Genomic DNA, 22,146 nt, shown 5'->3' with positions numbered 1-22,146 from the left:
ATATTTTACAATTAGTTTTATTTTTGGCTCCAAAATGAGTTACTTTGCCTGGACTATTGGTGTCACTCGAATTTATGAAAATCTGAGATCATGTTTTGTGTGTATAAATTATGCGTGTATATTCCCAAACTCTCGGACAGTGCGATCTCCACATGCATTATTTGATTGCCATATTAATAAAAATAAAAACATGTCTGGAATTAAAGTAAAATTGATTTATAAACACGTCTATGGAATGGAAATAAATAACAGTATTTTGGGTGTCTTGTTCATTATATTTATTTTCATATAAAAGCAACAGAACTTAAATTGCATCATCAACACTGAACGTGAATCCTGTGATTTCTGTCCATAAGAACACACACTATTATGACACTCATTTAGTCCTTTAAGAGCTTGACTGTAAAAATCAACCAATGGCTCAGACTCATCTCAATATTTAGTTTAACAGAACAATAAAAATGGATGGAAACACATGAACATTTTCTTTTTGGGTGAACGATATCCATCCTAATAATAAAAGAATGAAAACGAAGAATACAAATGAGCACTTAAGAATATATGAATAAACTTAAACTCATCTATTCATCTGTGTCTAAAGTGATCAGAAGTTTGGACACTAATTCTTTACACTATGCACATATAAATCTGAAATCTGTATAACACAATGGCATTGTGGGAATGATGTAGTGATGAAAGCATTACACACATGAACATGTCTGATATTTGAGCTTGACATTTGATTCCTGCTTTCCTCAATCATTCATCAACAAACACTATTGAGGGAGGAACAGTTACTGCGATCAGCACTTCATGATGACTTTCATTCACTATCTAGTGGAGATGATCAGGTGAACATGTGAACGCCTCACACACACTTCTGTGTCCACATTTGTGAATAATAGTTCATATTTATGGCTGTTACACTGATTGTAGTGTATTTCCTTCTATTTCATTTGGTCGTGTAAATTCATTCACTGACGTCATTAATAATCCTCACAGATAATCAGTGGTCTGGAGTTATAATTATACCGATACCCCAAACAAACAAATGGAAAGAGTTTCTCATTAAAAGACTGACCAGTGTAAGAGTAGATATGAGACATGGACTCCACTTCATAAAACGAGACGAGACCCTCCTCATAATCCACAAACACACCGATCCTCTGAGGATCCACTCTCAGAGAAAGAGAGACAGGTGGAGAATCGCGAGCTGCATAACTCTCAAATCTCCGTCTCACAGTCCAATATCCTTTATCAGGACTCAGATCAATCCTGCCGCTCCTGTCAACAGATTCTCTGGCCACTCCTAAATCCCACTCAGTTTGACCCTTCACCTGAACCTCAAAGTAAAAACTCCCTAAGGAGAATCCGTCCTTCCCGAGAACACCAAGATAATACTCAAACCTGTGTTCTCCATCATCCACTGCGTTCCGGCTGAATCCATCTCTCACTTGTTTCCCGTCATCAGACACGATGAGACGTCGATGAGCTGAATCAGCATCCAGAGTCACTTTCACTGCTGAAAATATAGAAATACTGCTTTACAGATGAGCACAACAACAGAAAGACAATTATTCATTTCAGAAGAATCATAGAAACTTTAGAACAAGATAATAAAAATAATAAATAATACTGCATTCATTGTAAACTAGACTAACAAGTTGTCTTGAGAAAACAACTAATAATTCTTTCTTTTCATTGAACTGTTCTTTTTTTCTTTCTTTCTTTCTTTCTTTCTTTCTTTCTTTCTTTCTTTCTTTCTTTCTTTCTTTCTTTCTTTCTTTCTTTCTTTCCTTTCTTTCTTTCTTTCTTTCTTTCCCACTAATCTTTCCTTCTTTATTTTTCTTTTTTTAACAAAAATGTATATCTTTTCTCTTTTTAAAACTATTCTTTCTAACTAATCTTTCTTCATTTCTAAATAGTCTTTCTTTCTCTGACTCTCTTTCTTACTATTTTTTCTTTCTCTCTCTCTTTCTTTCAACAATTTTTCTTTATCTTTCTTTCTTACTGATCTTTCTATCTAATTATTCTTTCTTTCTAATAATCATTTCTTTCTAACCAATCTTTCTTTCTCTCTCTTTCTTTCTATTTAACTATTCATTCTTTCTTTTTTCTTTCTAACTATTCATTATTTCTTTCTTTCATCCTAATCTTTCTTTTTTCTTTCTTTCTAACTAATCTTTCTTTCTCTCTTTATTTCTACTTTCTAACTATTCTTTTTTTCTAACTATTCTTTTTTTCTCTCTTTTTTTTCTTTTTAACTATTCTCTTTCTTCTCTCTTTCTTTCTAAGTAGTCTTTCTTTCTTTGTAGTCTTTCTTTCTTTCTCTCTTTCTTTCTAACTATTCTTTTTGTTTCTTCTCAACGCATTCTCACCCCAAGGCGTCACCTTTGACCATGCTTCAATATTTGACGTTTTAGGCGCCCTTTAGCGTCACTTACATGACGCGATCCTACGGCGTCATCTAACTGACGCTAAAGGAAAGCGTCTGTTAGAGGACGCGGTTAGGTTTAGGTGTGGGGTGGGGATAGGGTACACGCGATCCTAGGGCGTCATCTAACTGACGCTAAAGGGCGCCTAAAGCGTCAGATATTGAAGCATGTCCAAATGCTTCCCAAGGCGTCAGTTAAGTGACGCCTTGGGGGTGAGAATGGGCTGTTCTTCTTTCTAACTATTCTTTCTTTCTCTCTCTCTCTTTCTAACTATTATTTCTTTCTTTCTTTCTCTCTCTCTTTCTAACTATTATTTCTTTCTTTGTTCTTTCTAACTATTCTTTCTTTCATAATAATCTTTCTTTATTTCTTTCTAAGTATTCTTTCTTTCTAATTATTCATTATTTATTTTAAAGCTAACAGCTGGTTCAAGCGTAACAAACAACAGTAAGATATTAGTTTTAACCATAATCTACTCAGCAGAACTGAATGTGGATGTGAGGAACACTATGATCTGCATGCACATCAGCTTTGGTTAAAGTATTATTGTAATGAGAAAACACGATGGCAATGCCAGTTGCTTGTTATTTTTACGTTTTAGTCAAATAGTTACAGTTTTTCTCAATTATTTACACACAAATTCTGGTACTTGAGACACAATGACCACAACATGTAACTCATTCACTAACCCCCTGAACCAATTCTGATGAACAACAAGCACAATTCCTGCTTTACACTCAAATTGCAGTTCTAAAACACACTGTTTTCAAAACACTACACACAATTCTCTGCATTTGGCACAATTTTCATGCAGAAAATCTCTTGTTTTCACGAGGAGCACACTGCCATTCAAATATTCACACTGACTCGTCATATACGCAAACACCCGTCACACAGTTTTACAATTAGCAATCAGAGCTTTAGCATAAAAGACCAAAACCGAAGAGAGGAGGCAGCATAGATATTTATTTATTTTTATATTTTTTTATTGTAACAGCATACACATTTTTTTCTGTTGTTTTGTGTGTAGACCACTGTATGTGCAACTTTGTGTTGGTTGGGGTGTTTGAAATGTGGGATCTATCTCCCATTGTTTTTGTGGGAAAAAATAAAATATATTTGTTACCGTGTATTTGTGTGTTCTGGGTATAAAAACGATATTCTCAAATATTTTACAACACACTTATGTATGTACTGTCTGTAGTAAGTGTAACACTGAACAAAAAAGGCCCAAGTCATTATGATGAATGGAGAAGAAGTGAATGGAGAAGTGAAGAAGTGTTGGTTCTTATAAATGTCTATTCATATGATGGTTTGTGTGTGTCATTTGAAAACAAAATAACATTTTGAGAATATATATCATTGTTTTGAATGTAAAGTTTCATTTTGCACTAGAATTGAGGGGATTTGCCGATTGTGTGAGTGTTTTTAGATTTGTGTGTAGAGTTCTGAGAGTATGAGGCATACTTGCAGGAAATGTGTGTAAACAATCAAGAAAAACTGTAACAGTGTATCTGATGCATTAACCGTTCAATCCCCATTTTCCCACAAAAATAATGAGACATAGATCGCACATTTCGTACACCCCAACCAACACAAAGTTGCACATACAGTGGTCTACATACAAAACAACAGAAAAAATGTGTATGCTGTTACAGTAAAAAAAAAAATAGTGTAAATAAATATCTATGCTGCATCCTCTCTTCGGTTTTGGTCTTTTATGCTAAAGCTCTGATTGCTAATTGTAAAACTGTGTGACGGGTGTTTGCGTATGTGACGAGTCAGTGTGAGTATTTGAATGGCATTGTGCTCCTCATGAAAACAAGAGATTTTCTGCATTAAAAAAATTGTGCCAAATGCAGAGAATTTGTGTGTATTGTTTTGAAAACAGTGTGTTTTAGAACTGCAATTTGAGTGTAAAGCAGGAATTGTGCTTGTAGTTCAGTAGAATTGGTTCAGGGGGTTAGTGAATGAGTTACATGTTGTGGTCATTGTGTCTCAAGTACCAGAATTTGTGTGTAAACAATTGAGAAAAACTGTAATGGCAGATCCACGGATGATCCTTCCTTACAGTTTTTCTCGATTGTTTACACACATTTTCTGAAAGAATGCCTCATATTCTCAGAACTCTTCACACACATCTAAAAACACTCACACAATTGGCAAAACCCCTCAATTCTCCTGCAAAATGAAACTTTACATTCAAAACAATGATTCTCAAAATGTTATTTTGTTTTCAAATGACACACACAAACCATCATATGAATAGACATTTATAAGAACCAGTTGAACACTGATGTGCTCAATGTAAAACACTATGAACAATGGAAAACACTTCTTCTCCATTCATCATAATGACTTAGGCCTTTTTTGTTTAGTGTTACACTTACTGCAGACATTACATACATAACTGTGTTGTAAAATATTTGAGAATATTGCTTTTTAGACCCAGAACACACAAATACACGGTAACAAATATATTTTATTTTTCCCACAAAATCAATGGGAGATAGATCCCACATTTTGTACACCCCAACCAACACACAGTTGCACATACAGTGGTCTACATACAAAACAACAGAATTTCTTATGCTGTTACAGTAAAAAAAGAAATAAAAAAAATATCTATGCTGCATCCTCTCTTTGGTTTTGGTATTTTATGCTAAAGCTCTGATCGCTAATTGTAAAACTGTGTGAAATGTGTTTGCCCATGTGATGAGTCAGTGTGAATATTTGAATGGCAGTGTGCTCCTCGTGAAAACAAGAGATTTTCTGCATGAAAACTGTGCCAAATGTAGAGAATTGTGTGTAGTGTTTTGAAAAACGTGTGTTTTAGAACTGCAATTTGAGTGTAAAGCAGGAATTGTGCTTGTAGTTCAGCAGAATTGATTCAGGGAGTTGGTGAATGAGTTACGTGTTGTGGTCATTGTGTCTCAAGTACCAGAAAATGTGTGTAAACAATCGAGAAAAACTGTAATATTTGGCCACTTCTTTACGATAGACATGTTACAGCCACTGTAATTTCTTGAACAATAACATGTGGACATTTAAACACGCAAACTCACGAGGGTTTCAACTTTTATTTTGAAGTCGCCATGAACGAACAGTTTGCAAAATTAGGAACGAAAATCAGGAACCACGAGTGATAAATATAAACCATCATGTTCATTAGTGTTTTGTATGTGCTCCCACAACATGGTTTCTTACATACGGCTAACACATTAGAAGGAAGTGTGTCATCGTATTTAATTCTGCGTTGCAAAATAAGGTGATAGGGTCTCCTGATGCAGAGATACAGGTCTTATTACAGTTTTTCTCGCTTGTTTACACACATTTTCTGGTACTTGAGACACAATGACCACAACATGTAACTCATTCACCAACCCCCTGAACCAATTCTGCTGAACTACAAGCACAATTCCTGCTTTACACTCAAATTGCAGTTCTAAAACACACGTTTTTCAAAACACTACACACAATTCTCTGCATTTGGCACAATTTTCATGCAGAAAATCTCTTGTTTTCATGAGGAGCACACTGCCATTCAAATATTCACACTGACTCGTCACATGGGCAAACACATGTCACACAGTTTTACAATTAGCGATCAGAGCTTTAGCATAAAAGACCAAAACCAAAGAGAGGATGCAGCATAGATATTTTTTTTATTTCTTTTTTTACTGTAACAGCATAAGAAATTCTGTTGTTTTGTATGTAGACCACTGTATGTGCAACTTTGTGTTGGTTGGGGTGTACAAAATGTGGGATCTATCTCCCATTGATTTTGTGGGGAAATAAAATATATTTGTTACCGTGTATTTGTGTGTTCTGGGTATAAAAAACAATATTCTCAAATATTTTACAACACACTTATGTATGTAATGTCTGTAGTAAGTGTAACACTGAACAAAAAAGGCCTAAGTCATTATGATGAATGGAGAAGAAGTGTTTTCCATTGATCATAGTGTTTTACATTGAGCACATCAGTGTTCAACTGGTTATTTTAAATGTCTATTCATATGATGGTTTGTGTGTGTCATTTGAAAACAAAACACCATTTTGAGAAGAAATAACATTGTTTTGAATGTAAAGTTTCATTTTGCAAAAGAATTGAGGGGTTTTGCCGATTGTGTGTGTGTTTTTAGATTTGTGTGTAGAGTTCTGAGAGTATGAGGCATACTTTCAGAAAATGTGTGTAAACAATCGAGAAAAACTGTAAATCAGGGACGTCCTCGGTCCAGCAGATTCTGTTTAGCTTTAACTTTCCTCAACACGCTGGCCTTAAAGTTTGTATGTCTAATGTTATCTTGATTATCTGGATCAGGTGTGATCCTCCTAATGTTGTGCAGGGCAAATCTGCAGGGCCGGACATTTCTAGCAATGTGGTCTGTGAAGTTCAATTGATCATCAATTACAACCCCAAGGTTCCTAGCTGAGCTTGATGGAGTTATGGATGACGAGCCAAGCTGAATTGAGAAGTTATGATGAAGTGTTTCGTTGGTCGGGATCACAGTAGTTCTGTCTTCACAAGGTTTAGTTGAAGGTGGTGGTCCTTCATACAGCCAGAAATGTCAGTCAGTCAGAAACCCAACTGATATAAACCAAGTGCAATCCCTTTATGACATTTAGATTTGAAGATATCCCTCTTTGGGTTTGGGTTGCTAGGGTGCTTCACCATTGTTACTATGGCAGGGCTAGGATGTGTTGAAGGTGATTCCTGATTGGCTGTTTGCTGCCCAGCCTCATGTTTCTATGACATTTCTATCCCAAGATATCCCATTTGATCTCTTTGAATGGAAGTCTATGGAACTTGTTGCTAGGGCGCTTTGAATGGTTACTAGGGCTTGATAGCTTCACAATGATCCTGAGAGACTGATTGGTTGCCTGAGTGAAATGAGCCCCGCCCCTTGTCTCTACGACACAGTGATCTGGTTATTGTGCAATACAAAATTCTTATGCAAAAATAGATGGAAAAACATCCTTGATGGTTTAGTTTTTTGGATCGTTTGATTGCATTTATGCAGTGCATTATAACAAAAACAAAAAAATATATAAAATGTTTGGCTATGAATTTAGGAAATTAAAATTTTTAAAATAAATAACTATGACATTAAAAATAAATGTTTTTTACTCACCCATGTGTTTTCTTAAATGTTGTACAGCTAAAAACAGAAATTATAAAGTTATAAAGGGTTCACTACAGAATTCATCTTTAGATCACTAATTAGATCAATAATTTTAATATTTATAATAAAAATATAATAAATGATATACATATGAATGCAAAGCGTATTTATTCATTTTTTGGCAAAATAATTCTAATTTTAATAAAAGAATATAAAAAAATTCACCTTCTGTTATAATAATCTTCTGACTTTGAAGTTGATCATGTTCTAAAGAAAATTGAGAAAAAGAAGAGAAAATAACATTGAAATGACATAATTGTTATAAGTCTGACAAGTTACAATCATTAGTTGTTTAAAGGGTGATTGGCTGTTTGCTGCCCATCCTCGTGTTTCACTTCTATCCCAAGATATCCCATTTGATCTTTTTGAATGGAAGTCTATGTACTTGTTGCTAGGGTGTTCTGAATGGTTACTAGGGCTTGATAGCTTCACAATGATCCTGAGAGACTGATTGGTTGCCTGAGTGAAATGAGCCCCGCCCCTTGTCTCTGTGACACTGTGATCCATTTATTGTGCAATACAAAATTCTTATGCAAAATTAAAAGAAAAACATCCTTGATTATTTAGTATTTTCATCATTTGGTTGCATTAAATGCAGTGCATCATACCAAACTCTCTAAAACATAAATTAATGTTTGACATGATGATGAATTTGGGAAAATACTATTATTAAAATAAAAAATTTTGTCAAAGAACATGCTTAGATTATACTCACCCATGTGTTTTCTTAATTGTGGGAAAGCTAAAAACAGAAATTATGAAATTATATGCTCATAACAGAAAATGTATCACCAGATCAATAATGAGATCAATCATTTTAATCACCACTTGAAGAGCAACAAAATCCAAGAAGACTTTATATCTTATAATACATGTATCTTATAATAAAATATAATGAATTGTTATAGAATGCACAGTATTCATTAATTGTTTTGCAAAATAATTCAAAAATATTAAATATTTTAATAAAGCTATAAACAAATTTACCTTGTAAAACACCACTTTGTAAAAGTTGATCACGTTCTAAAGAAAATTCAGAGAAATATGTGAAAAAATGTTTTACAATAAAGACAAGAGAAAACAGCATTAAATATATATAGCTTATATACACACATATATTTCCTTCCATAGTGTTTGACAAAGAATTTCCTCAGTACTTCACATCATCAATTAAGATGAAGCCAATATCTGTCTCACATGCCTATATTACAGTCAACAACACATAAACTTAACTTTCTGAGTTATCTTTTTTTCATGGACTCAGTAAATTGATGGCACTGATTTCATTTGGGGTATTTTCAGATAAGAGTTTCTATATGAATGTCCTTTAGTTATTGTATTAATGTTCTGATTATTGTTTATTTGCTGTTATTTACAGTTTTACTCCTAATTCATAATGTACCTGGCATCTTATTAAACGGCAAAGACTAAGATGAACCCTGAGTCATCTGTACTTTATGGATGGAGTTTGGCTGGCTGTTAAATTGCATCTATGTAAGGAGAACAGTGAGTTACACAGTGACTATTCTAAAGCGAGTTTGGAGCAGAATAGAGGAGCACTTGCTTGTCGTTTCTATGATTACAAATGCAGACATAGTTTTATGTAATGACAATCATAATGTTTGTTCTCACATCCGCGTGACGCGTAAAAAGACAGTACAAGTCATTATAATCAGTAATTTTGTCCCCAATGAAACAAAACCTCAACAATCTGATTCGATCTGGTTTGGTCGCACTGGCAAAGTTGATCGATCAGCTTGGTCATCTGCATTTCCGGATCAGATTCGGGCTTGAATTGATAAGATATAACCGTAGACAGTAAAATGATATCATATAACCATAGAGGGATGTAACCGACATAATCACCTCATTATTGCTTTGGGGGCTGCTGTTCCAAATAGTAAGGGGCGTGACATTTCCGTCATACGCATAAGTTTTTTGGGCCAATTACAATGCACTGGATCGCTGGCCAATCAGAACACACAATGCTTTTCAGAACGATGAGGTTTGTAAAAATCGACGTGTTTCGGAAAGGCAAGGAATAGAGAAGCAACAATAATGTACAGTATGTGTAAAATAATGACTTTCTTTAAACCTACAACTGCGTAAACACATTGCATTAAACCAAATACACAACATAATGTTTTTAGAACCATCAAATTACCCCTTTAATAAATAAAATAAGACAAATTCACCATGTTGCATTCTGTTCTTACCGTTCTGTAGTTGATCGTGTGCTGAAAGAAATTTTACGATAAAGACAAGAGAAAACAGCATTAAATACGTATAGCTTACACACACACACACATTTACTTCCATGGTGTTTGATAAAAGACATTTTCCTCAGTACTTTACATCATCAATGAAGATGAAGCCAATATCTGTCTTACATGCCTTTATTACAGTCAACAACGCATAAACTTAACTTTCTGAGTTATCTTTTTTTTTTTCATGGACTAAGTTAAGTTGTATTTTCTTAGTATTTTAAAAATTGTAAATTATTATTTTATCTCAAATGTTTCCGTTGACAGCTTTTTTCATTACCATTTAAATGAATTGCTACAGCAAATAATAAGTGATCTGATGAACAACTCCACAAACAGCATTACCAGTTTCACTTATTACTAACCAGATTGACTTTATTTCTTTCCACAACTATAAAAGTGAGTATAAAAGATAATATATTATGATACTCTAAGTTTTCAATTACTGTATCATATAGATTACACAGACATTAAGAATCAGCGTATGAATCTCAACAATGGTGACAATCAACTAAAAGCTTCATGCTGCAGTGCATTCTGGGTGCACCAATCAAAACTTGCACATTGATCTCAGCAAGCATTGTGATATGAATTTTAGTATAGCTTGTTTTGTGATGTTGGGATTATCTGAATATCTTGTTGATTGTCATCATTTATTGTATGAAGAGTGTTGATGTCTAAGTGTGTCTAAATGCCCAATTTAAATGTATTGCACAAGATGTTGTTTCAGATATTCTCAGTTTGTGTCAGTGTAAATGCAGTAGTTATCGTTCTATCATAGCTGAACTTTAGCTAAAAAAGGTCAGGAGTGTGTCTCATAATTTAAATAATTGCACAAACACATTTGAATGTAAAAAAACAGACAACTTCAGCTGATCTACTGTACTTTGTCAGTGCTCAAGTGTTTTCAGTTCAACACTATTGCAGATAGTAAAAAATAATTTGTTTTTAAAAAGTCAAGGGTCAAGAGCTCAACTACTGAAAACAATAATCACCATAATGGTGACCTCAGATTAAACATTATCAGCATTACTGTAAAACCTTTAACTGTAACTTTGCAGTAAATAACTGGCATCAGTTTCACCTGCAATGTCAAGCAGTTTTTTTACTTCAATAAATTGACCTGTAAAATATTGTCTGCATTGTTGCAAAAAATTAAAATACACTTTAACGCATTTCATCTGCAGAAACTGACAGCCTTAAAGGAGTAGTTCACTTTAAAAAAAACTTTTGCTGATAATTTACTCACCCCGAGTCATCCAAGATGTCCACATCTTTCTTTCTTCAGTCGAAAATAAATTAAGGTTTTTGATGAAAACATTCCAGGATTTTTCTCCATATAATTTCTCCATAAAGCCAAACTTCAGTGGGAACCAAACGGTTCATTTTATTTATTAAATATAAAATATTTAATTAATTAATATTAATTTCTTTTCGACTGAAGAAAGAAAGACATGTACATCTTGGATGACATGAGGGTGAGTAAATTATAAGCAAAAGTTTTTTTTAAAAGTGAACTACTCCTTTAAATTGGTCAATTACCATTTAACTATTTTAACTAATGTGTGCTTGTTATGTGAGCATATTAACTTATCTTTTTTTAAAGTAAAATGAACCAAATTTAACAAAAACAGGAAACATCTATTTCAGATCTATAATCTCTTTCATATAACTGCTAACAACAGCATGAACTAATATAATTAGCAAAACGTGTAAAAAAATATGCCCAGGCTGCCGTACTTATTTACATAAAATAACAAGAAATGATCCTCTTGATCTCATTCAGTGTTCAATCCTTTATCAAAAGTGTTACAGTATTAACACACTTAAACTTTACATTACCACCACTGTGATGAACCTACAGCAAGAGTTCCAACAGCAATCAGTTATAATGAAGATTTTAAAAACACATCATGAACAAAAGCGAAGTTATAACCTCATCAATCTCAATAATGGTGACAATCAAAAAATATTAATACTCGAACAGGCTACAAAAAAAGTCAACAAAAACATAAAAAACCTTCTTCAGAAAACTCCCCAGAAATTGTATAAAGACTGGCTGAATGCATTAAATGTAACGGATGTGGATAACTCTGTGGATGTGGAAAAGCTGATGTCAGGTTGAGATTCTTATGGACTATCTTACAGTTGAACACCTCCAGAGGGACAACGCAAAAAGAATTCGCAACAAGGAGAAGAAGAAGAGAAAGATCTTCCACTAAGGCTCAACTTCCTCGAAATGAACTGATTCATCACACACAGCAGTTCATAAAAAAATGATCAGACAAGCAGAATTTTGTGTCTACGACAAACGTGTACAAACAGTATGGACCTGAATTTTGTATAAGTACTAATGTTGTAAATGTATTTTTCATATATGCTTTATGACGTTATTTTCCATTTGATCAAGAACGTAAACTTGCCACCGCTGTTTGTGTTTAACATTAGTAGCCAGTCAGTTGCTATCGTTGCCAGTCAGATGCTATTGTGTAAAACAAACGTGTATATGGTTAAAAAATGTAGCAAATTATCATTCAGAAACGTTTAGTGTGTGGTGAGTTTCTGCTTGACTCTCTTCATCGCAGCTTTCTCGGTCTGATTCTGCCTCACTGATACTGCAGTCTCAACATCATTATTTACGTGTATCCACCGTCTATGGTATCCACCTTTGGCATGCCCGTTTCGCCCGTAAAGATAATGGGCATTAACCTTCCGGACAACGTGAGCGACAGTTTAGCCAATCACAACACACCGGCCCAAACTAACCAATCTGAGCCCACTGCCTGTTTCTGAGGGAGTGGTTTCATAGGATCAGGAAGTCCACCGCTCGTTCGAGGACAGAGGAGAGCGCAGCTGACAATAAAGGTGAAGTTTATGAAAAATACTTTTTAAAAAAGAAAAACCACGAGTACATGTTATATTGCACCCCATAAACACAATCATGCAAAGAAAAAAAAGCAGTCAACCCCCCCTTTAAACAAGACTAAGTAATTTTTCTGAATTTTTTTAATGAAATATTAATTCTAGCAAACCAAACAACCGACCCCAGGGTTGAGCTGTTTAGAAGCACCGCCGAGGACCCTGGATCGACATCTTACTTCTTTAATCTAAAGGTAAGGGCAATATTTGATTGCAGTGGATTATGAAAATGGATCAAGGGATTACGGCGGGATAGAAATACAACAAAACAGAAAATGGTAAGACCATTCAGCTGTATAATCTATTCATACTGCAATGCATGCTGGGAGTTTTGCATTATGCTGGCACCCAGCATGCATTGTGACATGAAACATTTGATTGTCACCATTGTTGAGATTAATGTGCTGATTGTTGATGTCTGTACTATGCAGATGTTCATAAATAGAAATTAGTAAAAAAAAGTAAAAATTATCCTCAGTCTGCCTTATTTATTTACATTAAACATATAAAATAGCAAGTAAACAAGAACGTTACCTCTGTTTTTATGCGTGAACACTGCTATCAGTATTCCAGCAATCACAATGAGCACAACAAAAACTGACATCAGGATGACTGACGTCCTCCAAGAAATAAACCTATTATCTGTAAAACAAATCAGTAAATAAGCAGATTGTGTAAATCAAACATATTTTATATACAGGTGTTTATTTAATGTTCAGTTCTGAATGGCACATACACATTCGTATCAATAATTTTGTTACAAAACTCTATTATAAACCTAATGTTCCTATTGCTTTAAACTTTACATAATAAGCTGTTAATCATTCATTCAAAAACATAATGTGAAACTTGACACACAAGAACAGTAACAGAAGTGTCAGCACTTACTTGTGGTGTTGATCAGTGACTCCAGCATGTGATGTGTCAGTTTGACTCTGCAGTGAATCTTGCCACTGTGATAAACAATGATGGTGTGTTTGACACTGAATCGGTCTGTGTTTCTGTGTGTCTCATTAGTTTCTGAACTCAATCTGACTCCTTCACTGTCCAGCCACTCAAGATCAGGTTCAGGATACCAACCTTCAGATTCACACTGTAGATGAAACCCTCCTGAACCATCAAACCCATCTACAGTGATCACTGGAGGACTTCCTACAGCTGCAGATCAACAAGAACATCATGTTGTTATTCTGGCTTTTTTGAGTTAGTTTGTTCTGTGAAAAGAGCATGCTAGTTCTCACTGGTTTCCTCACCTTCAACTCTGACATCAACAGTGACATCATCCGACCAGGATTGGGACTGAATAAAGCACTTATAACGTCCTTCATCAGAGACTCGGACTGTTGAGAGTTTGAGTGATGCGTTTCCTCTCTGTAGTTCTTGATGGATCAGTTTTGTTCTCCCTCTGTAGGACTGAATCTGATCTGTGTTTCTGTCTTCATGCTCATCATAGAGATGCACTGAGTCTTTCAGATCAAGTCTAAACCACTCCACTCTCATGTCCACAACACTGACGCTGGGATTGACTGAACAGGGCAGAATCACATCTTCACCAGCGACAGCAAATACAGGATCTGCAGGTCCCACTACTACAAACTGCTCTGTTACAAGAGAAAGAGCCGATCTGAACTACACATCCTCAAGGTTTTTACCCTAGTTTTGTTCCAGACGAACAGTATTGTGTAAAGTATCACAATGATGATTAAATTACCTGATCTTGAATCTGTAATCCCACTAACAAGCAGGAGAGTCAAACAAATGAACTTCATCTCTGAGACACGGATGCCAAAAGAAAATATGAAAAAAGAGAAAACATTACAGAAATTTTTGTCAGCATACATGCTTCATGCCGTAGAATGACACACTAAAGGCCCTTTCACACCGGACGCGTAACGGAAAAGCGAAACGAAAAAGCGAATAGTTCGCGTGAGAATAGTTCGCGTCAAAACCATTCACATCAGCCGCGACGCGAATTTGCCACGTTAACTTCAGAGCTTCAACATTCCAAAACATTCGCGCCGAGGGTGAACACCTGGCTATTGCTCTGTTGCAGGAAAGCAGACCTGATTTTCATCAGAAAACGTAGTCTACTCTCTACTTATTATTATAGCCTACTAGGTGAATAAATATAGATTTTATATTAGATGTCTTTTTGCAGTGATGTAGCCTATGTTAACATGATAGGCTTTATAAAATAAATAAAAAAAATAAAAAAATCCCAATCTCTAAATAGCACATTTTCAAATAAGCACATACAGTATAAGTCCATTAGGAAAGATAAAGATAAATGCGTTCTTACCGGATTCAAAATCGCGTTCAGTGTGAAAGGACCTTAACACTTAAACTTCAGTCCAAAAGATACACACTTTCACTTTCTGTTCAAAGAAAACCGGTTAAACGGGTCAAGACAAAACAAGATACAAAATACACAATGTGTATCTACATGTAGTACAAATAAATACATATAAACACATGTTGAAGGTTGATGAATCAGGATTTTATTTTCAAAAATGCAAATATATATATATATATATAATTTTGATTCACAAACCTTTCATTTATTTACAAGATTAAGTATGATATGCATTAAACCTGTTAAACTCAAACATCGTGCTCAACTCGTTCCAGACTTCAAGAAAATATGTGTCTGATTATTCTATGACTTACCTTCAACTCAACATTCACTGTGTCTCAAGAGTGTCTTAATAAATTGTGTCGATATGAAAGTTTAGTACGATCATAAGGAGATTCTTCCTGGTTTATTTCTCTTCTTCCTGGTTTATTTCTCTTGTAACACCTGAACAGACACAGTCCCTCCCATCATTCAGCCTGATAAACTTCTGTCTCTGACACTCCTCACTTTAATCTGATGTGAAATATGGCAGACATGTTACATGGAATTAAACAAAAATGCAAACACAAATGTGGATGATGAAACAATATATGCATCAACAAATATAGGGAGAACTGTGACCCCACTACTGACAGAAATACATTTCCAAAGACAGTTTATCGCATATAAAATGTATTCTTGAAAAAAAAAACATCATTATAATACAAATCGTATATTACACTTCATGTAGGAGGTTGTTGGGGTAATAATTTGGCAGGGGTCAGAATTCGGCACAACACCGGCAGGTCCCCACGTGCCTAACTTTCTCTGGCTCAGGCGCCTTCACCGGCCCTGTTCCCGGGAGATCAATGTGTACTTCCATTTACGAGTCATTAAATCATGTTTAATTTGGACTTATCTGTGCATGCTCTTTGAGGTGGTGACCATAGACCTCCATTATATGACTAACAGACAAGAACGGTTTGACCTAAAAATATCAAAACTGAAAATACTGCGGAAACAAAGACACCTACATCTTGGATGCCCTTGAGGTAAGCTAAAACATACCAAAAATTAATTTCAAAGTGAACTATCCCTTTAACCATGTAAAGCTACTTTGAAACAGTCATTACTATATAATATAGCGATATATTTAATGATGACTTGACATTTGCATAAGTAATTAATTTAGTGTTAAACAGAGTGAAAAGGTTTGTGTGTGAAAGAGAATTATGTTTTTGTTTTAATAATATACAGTAAATAATGTACTTGCTATTTTGTGGTTTAAAAATTGTGTTAATAAATGTTAATATATAGTGTATTTTGTTCATTGTTAATACAGTCTAATAAAAACCCTTAAATGGTTGAATATGCGTTTTACTGTTTGTCAGTTTCAGGGCCACATCTGGCCCGGGGACCCAGCCGCCTCTCAGCCAGATCTGTCTTACTGGGCCTGGGCCAGACCTGGGCCTAGAGTGACCACCCGCCCCGCTTTGCGTTGTACCACACAACATTTTCACCCCTTGTCCTGCACGTCACATATTGAGGAAATGTCCCGCATTTTCATCAGTCTATTGGTTTTTAATTATCATATAAAAAACATGCATGCGTTCTTTTGCCTTTTTAAGAAAGCATTTTATTTATTCTTTTTGCGGCATAGTTTTTCACCTATATTTAAAGGAGTAGTTCACTTTTAAAAAAAAACTTTTGCTGATAATTTACTCACCCCCATGTCATCCAAGATGTCCATGTCTTTCTTTCTTCAGTCGAAAAGAAATTAAGGTTTTTGATGAAAACATTCTGTCACGGATCCATCTGCGTCAGCACCAGACACCTTCACTCCGCCCACTCGTTCCAGCTCCCCAGCCTTCTAATCACCGTCACCTGCCCGCATCAATCACCGTCCCAATCATCCTCCCTTTATAAACTCACTTCTCACAGTCACTCACCGTCTGGTCTCGTCGATACTACGGCTACAGACTCCCGCTACTCTCACTGCTACGTTCAGGATTACTTACCCGCTTGCATCAGCCCCCGTCTGCCTCTCATCTGCTCCTGGTTCCCGGTCTCCTCCAGTTCATCCGTCAGCTGCTCCCACTCTCCGTCTCTCCGTCCTGCACAAGATAAGATATACTTCATCAGACTGTTTCCCGCTGCATCCCCGAACTTTCTCCATTACATACTCACCTGTTGTTTACCCTACCACCTGTTCAATAAACCTGGTTACTCTCATCCATCTGCGTCCTTCTAGTTTGTGACAGAAGACCAGACCAACAACATGCTGCAACCTACCCCGAGCACCAGCGCTACACCGACCCCACCCTCTCCAACCATTCCCCGGACTAGCGCTCCAGCACTCTCCACGGCCACCGTCACCACTTCTTCCCCATCTGCCTCTGTCAGTCCCATGGCCCAACCAGCGCCCTTCTCTGGCGAGGAGGAGGAGTGCAGCGGCTTCCTCCTGCAGTGCGAGCTCTACATGGAGATGAATCCATCCGCCTTCCCCACCGAACGATCTAAGGTCGCCTTCTTCATCTCACTCTTGCGAGGTCGAGCGCTCAATTGGGCTCATGCCCTGTGGAAAGATCGAGGTCCCGTTACTCGGACGTTTGCTGCTTTCTCCGGTCATTTCATCGAAGTATTCTCGCAGTCGGCGCATTCCATCTCGGTTCAAGACCAGCTGTACCGGTTGCGGCAAGGGAGATCGTCAGTCGCCTCCTATGCCCTGCAGTTCCGCACCCTCGCCGCCACTCTCGGTTGGAACGAGAGCGCGCTCATCACCGCATACCGTCATGGCCTGAATTCTGACATCCGCCTCCAGCTCGCGATTTATGATGACACCGTTGGAATAGAGAGCATCATCCAGCGATCCATTCGCATCGACCAGCGACGCACTGCCTGCCAGCTCGACAGCCCTGCACTCCCACCTCCTCGTCCAGCGCCCCGTCATCACAGTCCTCCAGCACCAGAGCCGATGGACATTGGAGCCTCGCGACTGCCAGTGTCCGAGAGAAATCGGCGCATCACCAGCGGTCTGTGCCTGTACTGTGGAGCCTCCGGCCACCTACTCTCCTCCTGCCCCATTCGTCCACCCCGACCCGCTGTGAGTACAGTCCACCTACCACTACCCATTTCCTCCTTGAAATATACCGCGGCCACTATCACTTATCTGAACCGGTCCATTTCAGTTCAGGCGCTGATCGACTCCGGATCAGCGGCCAATTTCATCGCTCTGTCCACCTTAGACCGGCTGCAAACCCGGCAACGATCCATCCCTCACAAATTGCAAGTACAGACCATCCTCGGTCAACCTCTGGGGCGTGGCCGGGTAGGACATCGTAGTCCCGACCTGGGACTGGAGATCGGCTGGCTCCATAAGGAGGAGATATCTTTCCTGGTGCTGGAGGGCTCCACGGCCGAGATCATCCTGGGACGCCCCTGGTTGGAGACCCACTCCCCGCAGGTCCAATGGTCCACCGGCGAGATTCTACGGTGGGGTAAGGACTGCTTCCATCACTGCCTGCCATCTGTGACGAGAACCTCCGTTCCTGCCACCACTCCGTCCGTTCCCCTCTCCACCACCTCCGTGGAGAGCCCACCTGTGGGACATCCTCCCGAGATCCCCTCTCCCTACCGGGCGTTCCAGGATGTCTTCGATAAACACCAAGCGACCACCCTACCTCCACATCGGCCATGGGACTGCGCGATCGATCTGCTGCCCGGGGCGGTCCTACCGCGAGGTAAGATCTACCCTCTGTCCATCCCGGAACAGAAGGCCATGGGGGAGTATATCCAGGAGGCTCTCGACCACGGATTCATCCGACCATCAGTGTCCCCTGCCGCTTCGAGCTTCTTCTTCGTGGGGAAAAAGGATGGAGGCTTGCGCCCCTGCATCGACTACCGTACCCTCAATCAAGCTACTGTCAAATTCCGCTATCCTCTTCCTCTGGTCCCAGCCGCCCTGGAACAACTCCGAGGGGCATCCATTTACACCAAGCTAGATCTTCGTAGTGCCTACAACCTCATCCGAGTCCGGGAAGGAGATGAGTGGAAGACCGCCTTCATCACCCCCGCGGGGCACTACGAATATCTCGTGATGCCCTTCGGATTGTCCAACTCACCCGCCATCTTCCAAGGTTTCATGAATAAGATATTCCGCGATCTCCTCAACCAGTTTGTCATCATTTACATCGACGATATCCTCATCTACTCCCCCGACCTGACCTCCCATATCCATCACGTTCAAACAGTACTCACCCGGCTCCGAGATTATCACCTCTATCTCAAACTGGAGAAATGCGAATTCCACCAAAGCACCATCCAATTCCTCGGTTACATCATCACTCCCCACGGAATCACCATGGACCAGAGGAAGGTGGAAGCGGTACTCCACTGGCCACAACCCACCACCCGTAAGGAGCTTCAACGCTTCCTGGGGTTTGCCAATTTCTACCGCCGGTTCATCCAGAACTTCAGTCCCATCAGCTCTCCCCTCACCGACCTTCTCAAGAGTGGGGCCAAGTCTCTATCCTGGAACGACCAAGCCACCCGCGCCTTTCAAGACCTTAAATCCGCATTCAGCTCCGCTCCTGCCCTGGCCCTTCCGGACCCTGCCCTACCGTTCCTCGTCGAAGTGGATGCCTCCATCTCGGGGGTAGGAGCGGTCCTCTCTCAGCGGCAGGGGAACCCACCTCAACTCCACCCATGCGCCTTCTACTCCAAGAAACTGTCCCCGGCGGAGCAGAATTATGACATCGGCAACCGGGAGTTACTGGCCATCAAACTCGCGCTGGAGGAATGGAGGCACTGGCTGGAGGGAGCCCAACACCCTTTTACAGTGATCACGGACCACCGTAACCTCGAGTACCTCCGAGAGGCCAAGAGACTCAATCCCCGTCAAGCCCGTTGGGCCCTGTTCTTCACACGCTTCAATTTCTCAGTCACCTACCGCCCCGGAGATAAGAATGTGAAAGCAGACGCTCTCTCGCGTCAGTTCCAACCCGAGGTCCCTCCTTTTGAGTCCGAAACCATTCTCCCTCCAGCCGTGGTGGTCAGCCCCATTCAGTGGAGCATGGATGATCACATCGCCGAAGCCACACAGCTTGAACCTGCTCCGCCGGGAGGTCCTGAGGGACGGGTCTATGTCCCAACTCGTTTACGCCTGTCCCTCATGGACTCAGTTCACTCCTCTCCGGGCTCTGGACACCCAGGCAGCCAGTCCACTCTCTCGCTCGTCCAACAGCGCTACTGGTGGCCGGGTATGGCCCAGGATGTCTCCCGGTTCGTCAAAGGATGCTCAGTCTGTGCCATGGCCAAAGTTCCCCGTCATCTCCCAGAAGGCAAACTGGTCCCTCTTCCCATACCCACTCGACCCTGGTCCCACCTCGGAGTGGACTTCGTCACCGACCTGCCCGTGTCTGACAATCACACCTGCATCCTAGTAGTAGTAGACCGCTTCTCTAAAGCGTGCAAGCTAATTCCCCTTCCTGGCCTACCCACAGCCCTTGAAACAGCGGAGGCGCTGTTCCAGCACATTTTCCGGAACTTCGGTATCCCAGAGGACGTTGTCTCCGATCGAGGACCCCAATTCATCTCCCGTGTCTGGAGGGCCTTCTTCAACCTTCTGGGAGTGACCGTCAGCCTCACTTCGGGTTATCATCCCCAGTCAAACGGCCAGACTGAGCGGAAGATCCAGGAGATAGGGAGATACCTGCGGTCATACTGCCACGATCATCAGGACTGTTGGAGTCGTTACCTGCCCTGGGCCGAGTATGCACAGAACTCTCTCCGACAAACCACCACCGGACTCACCCCATTCCAGTGCATACTCGGCTACCAACCTCCACTCTTCCCCTGGTCAGGTGAACCATCAGACGTCCCAGCAGTCCACCATTGGTTCCAGACGAGCGAGAGAGTCTGGGACTCAGCTCATACTCACCTCCAGCGGGCTGTTCGGAGACACCAGAACCAGGCCAACCTTCGCCGCGCCGACACCCCTCACTACCTTCCCGGACAACTGGTCTGGCTCTCCACCCGGGACATCCGTCTCCGACAGCCCTGTCGGAAGCTGAGTCCCAGATACATCGGACCTTTCGCGATACAGAGGCAGATCAACCCCGTTACCTACCGGCTGGTCCTCCCCGCTCACTACCGCATCGCACCCACCTTCCATGTCTCCCTGCTGAAGCCGTACACTAACCCTCTCTCTCCTTCTTCCCCAGGGTCTGGTGCTGCGGAGGTGCCCCCTCCTCCTGCAGATCCCGAAGACGATAACATCTATCGAGTCCATGAGATCCTCGACTCCCGACGACGGGGCGGCCGCTTGGAATATCTCGTGGACTGGGAGGGATTCGGTGCTGAGGAGAGATGTTGGGTCAACCGGGAGGACATTCTGGACCCCTCATTACTCCAGGACTTTCACACCACCCACCCAGATCGTCCAGCGCCCCGGGGCCGTGGTCGTCCCCGTCGTCGGTCCCGTCCGCCAGCTGGAGCTGGCCGTGGGGGGGGGGGGGTACTGTCACGGATCCATCTGCGTCAGCACCAGACACCTTCACTCCGCCCACTCGTTCCAGCTCCCCAGCCTTCTAATCACCGTCACCTGCCCGCATCAATCACCGTCCCAATCATCCTCCCTTTATAAACTCACTTCTCACAGTCACTCACCGTCTGGTCTCGTCGATACTACGGCTACAGACTCCCGCTACTCTCACTGCTACGTTCAGGATTACTTACCCGCTTGCATCAGCCCCCGTCTGCCTCTCATCTGCTCCTGGTTCCCGGTCTCCTCCAGTTCATCCGTCAGCTGCTCCCACTCTCCGTCTCTCCGTCCTGCACAAGATAAGATATACTTCATCGGACTGTTTCCCGCTGCATCCCCGAACTTTCTCCATTACATACTCACCTGTTGTTTACCCTACCACCTGTTCAATAAACCTGGTTACTCTCATCCATCTGCGTCCTTCTAGTTTGTGACACATTCCAGGATTTTTCTCCATATAATGGACTTC

General features: G+C 40.2%; 1 protein-coding gene across 1 annotated transcript; it reads right to left on the bottom strand.

Moving 5' to 3' along the window:
* Positions 1 to 750: 750 nt before the first annotated feature.
* On the bottom strand, positions 751 to 14,756 carry LOC120489567 (butyrophilin subfamily 1 member A1). The gene is made up of 10 exons (XM_089128788.1): positions 14,516 to 14,756; positions 14,058 to 14,405; positions 13,693 to 13,962; positions 13,339 to 13,446; positions 9,839 to 9,858; positions 8,609 to 8,657; positions 8,337 to 8,363; positions 7,787 to 7,828; positions 7,571 to 7,597; positions 751 to 1,519 (listed from the first exon to the last, which is right to left on the bottom strand). Exons 1-10 carry the CDS (start codon positions 14,643 to 14,645, stop codon positions 987 to 989), a joined length of 1,554 nt encoding a protein of 517 aa, XP_088984914.1. The 5' UTR covers positions 14,646 to 14,756; the 3' UTR covers positions 751 to 986.
* Positions 14,757 to 22,146: the final 7,390 nt, after the last annotated feature.

The sequence above is a fragment of the Pimephales promelas genome, chromosome 3 (assembly GCF_988280905.1).
Source record: "Pimephales promelas chromosome 3, fPimPro1.hap1.1, whole genome shotgun sequence".
Lineage (NCBI taxonomy): Eukaryota > Metazoa > Chordata > Actinopteri > Cypriniformes > Leuciscidae > Pimephales > Pimephales promelas.
The sequence above is the reverse complement of the archived record's forward strand: the minus strand, read 5'-3'. Positions and strand labels throughout refer to the sequence as shown.

Bases quoted from the DNA above. Each gene is read 5' to 3' on its own strand.
- LOC120489567 (XM_089128788.1), bottom strand. From the start codon at position 14,645: ATGTATGCTGACAAAAATTTCTGTAATGTTTTCTCTTTTTTCATATTT. The intron at 8,364-8,608 runs GTAAATTTGTTT...TTCTGTTTTTAG, and splicing joins ACAAAGTGGTGTTTTACAAG to CTTTCCCACAATTAAGAAAA. The intron at 1,520-7,570 runs GTGAGTAAAAAA...TATTTTCAGCAG, and splicing joins ACATTTAAGAAAACACATGG to TGAAAGTGACTCTGGATGCT.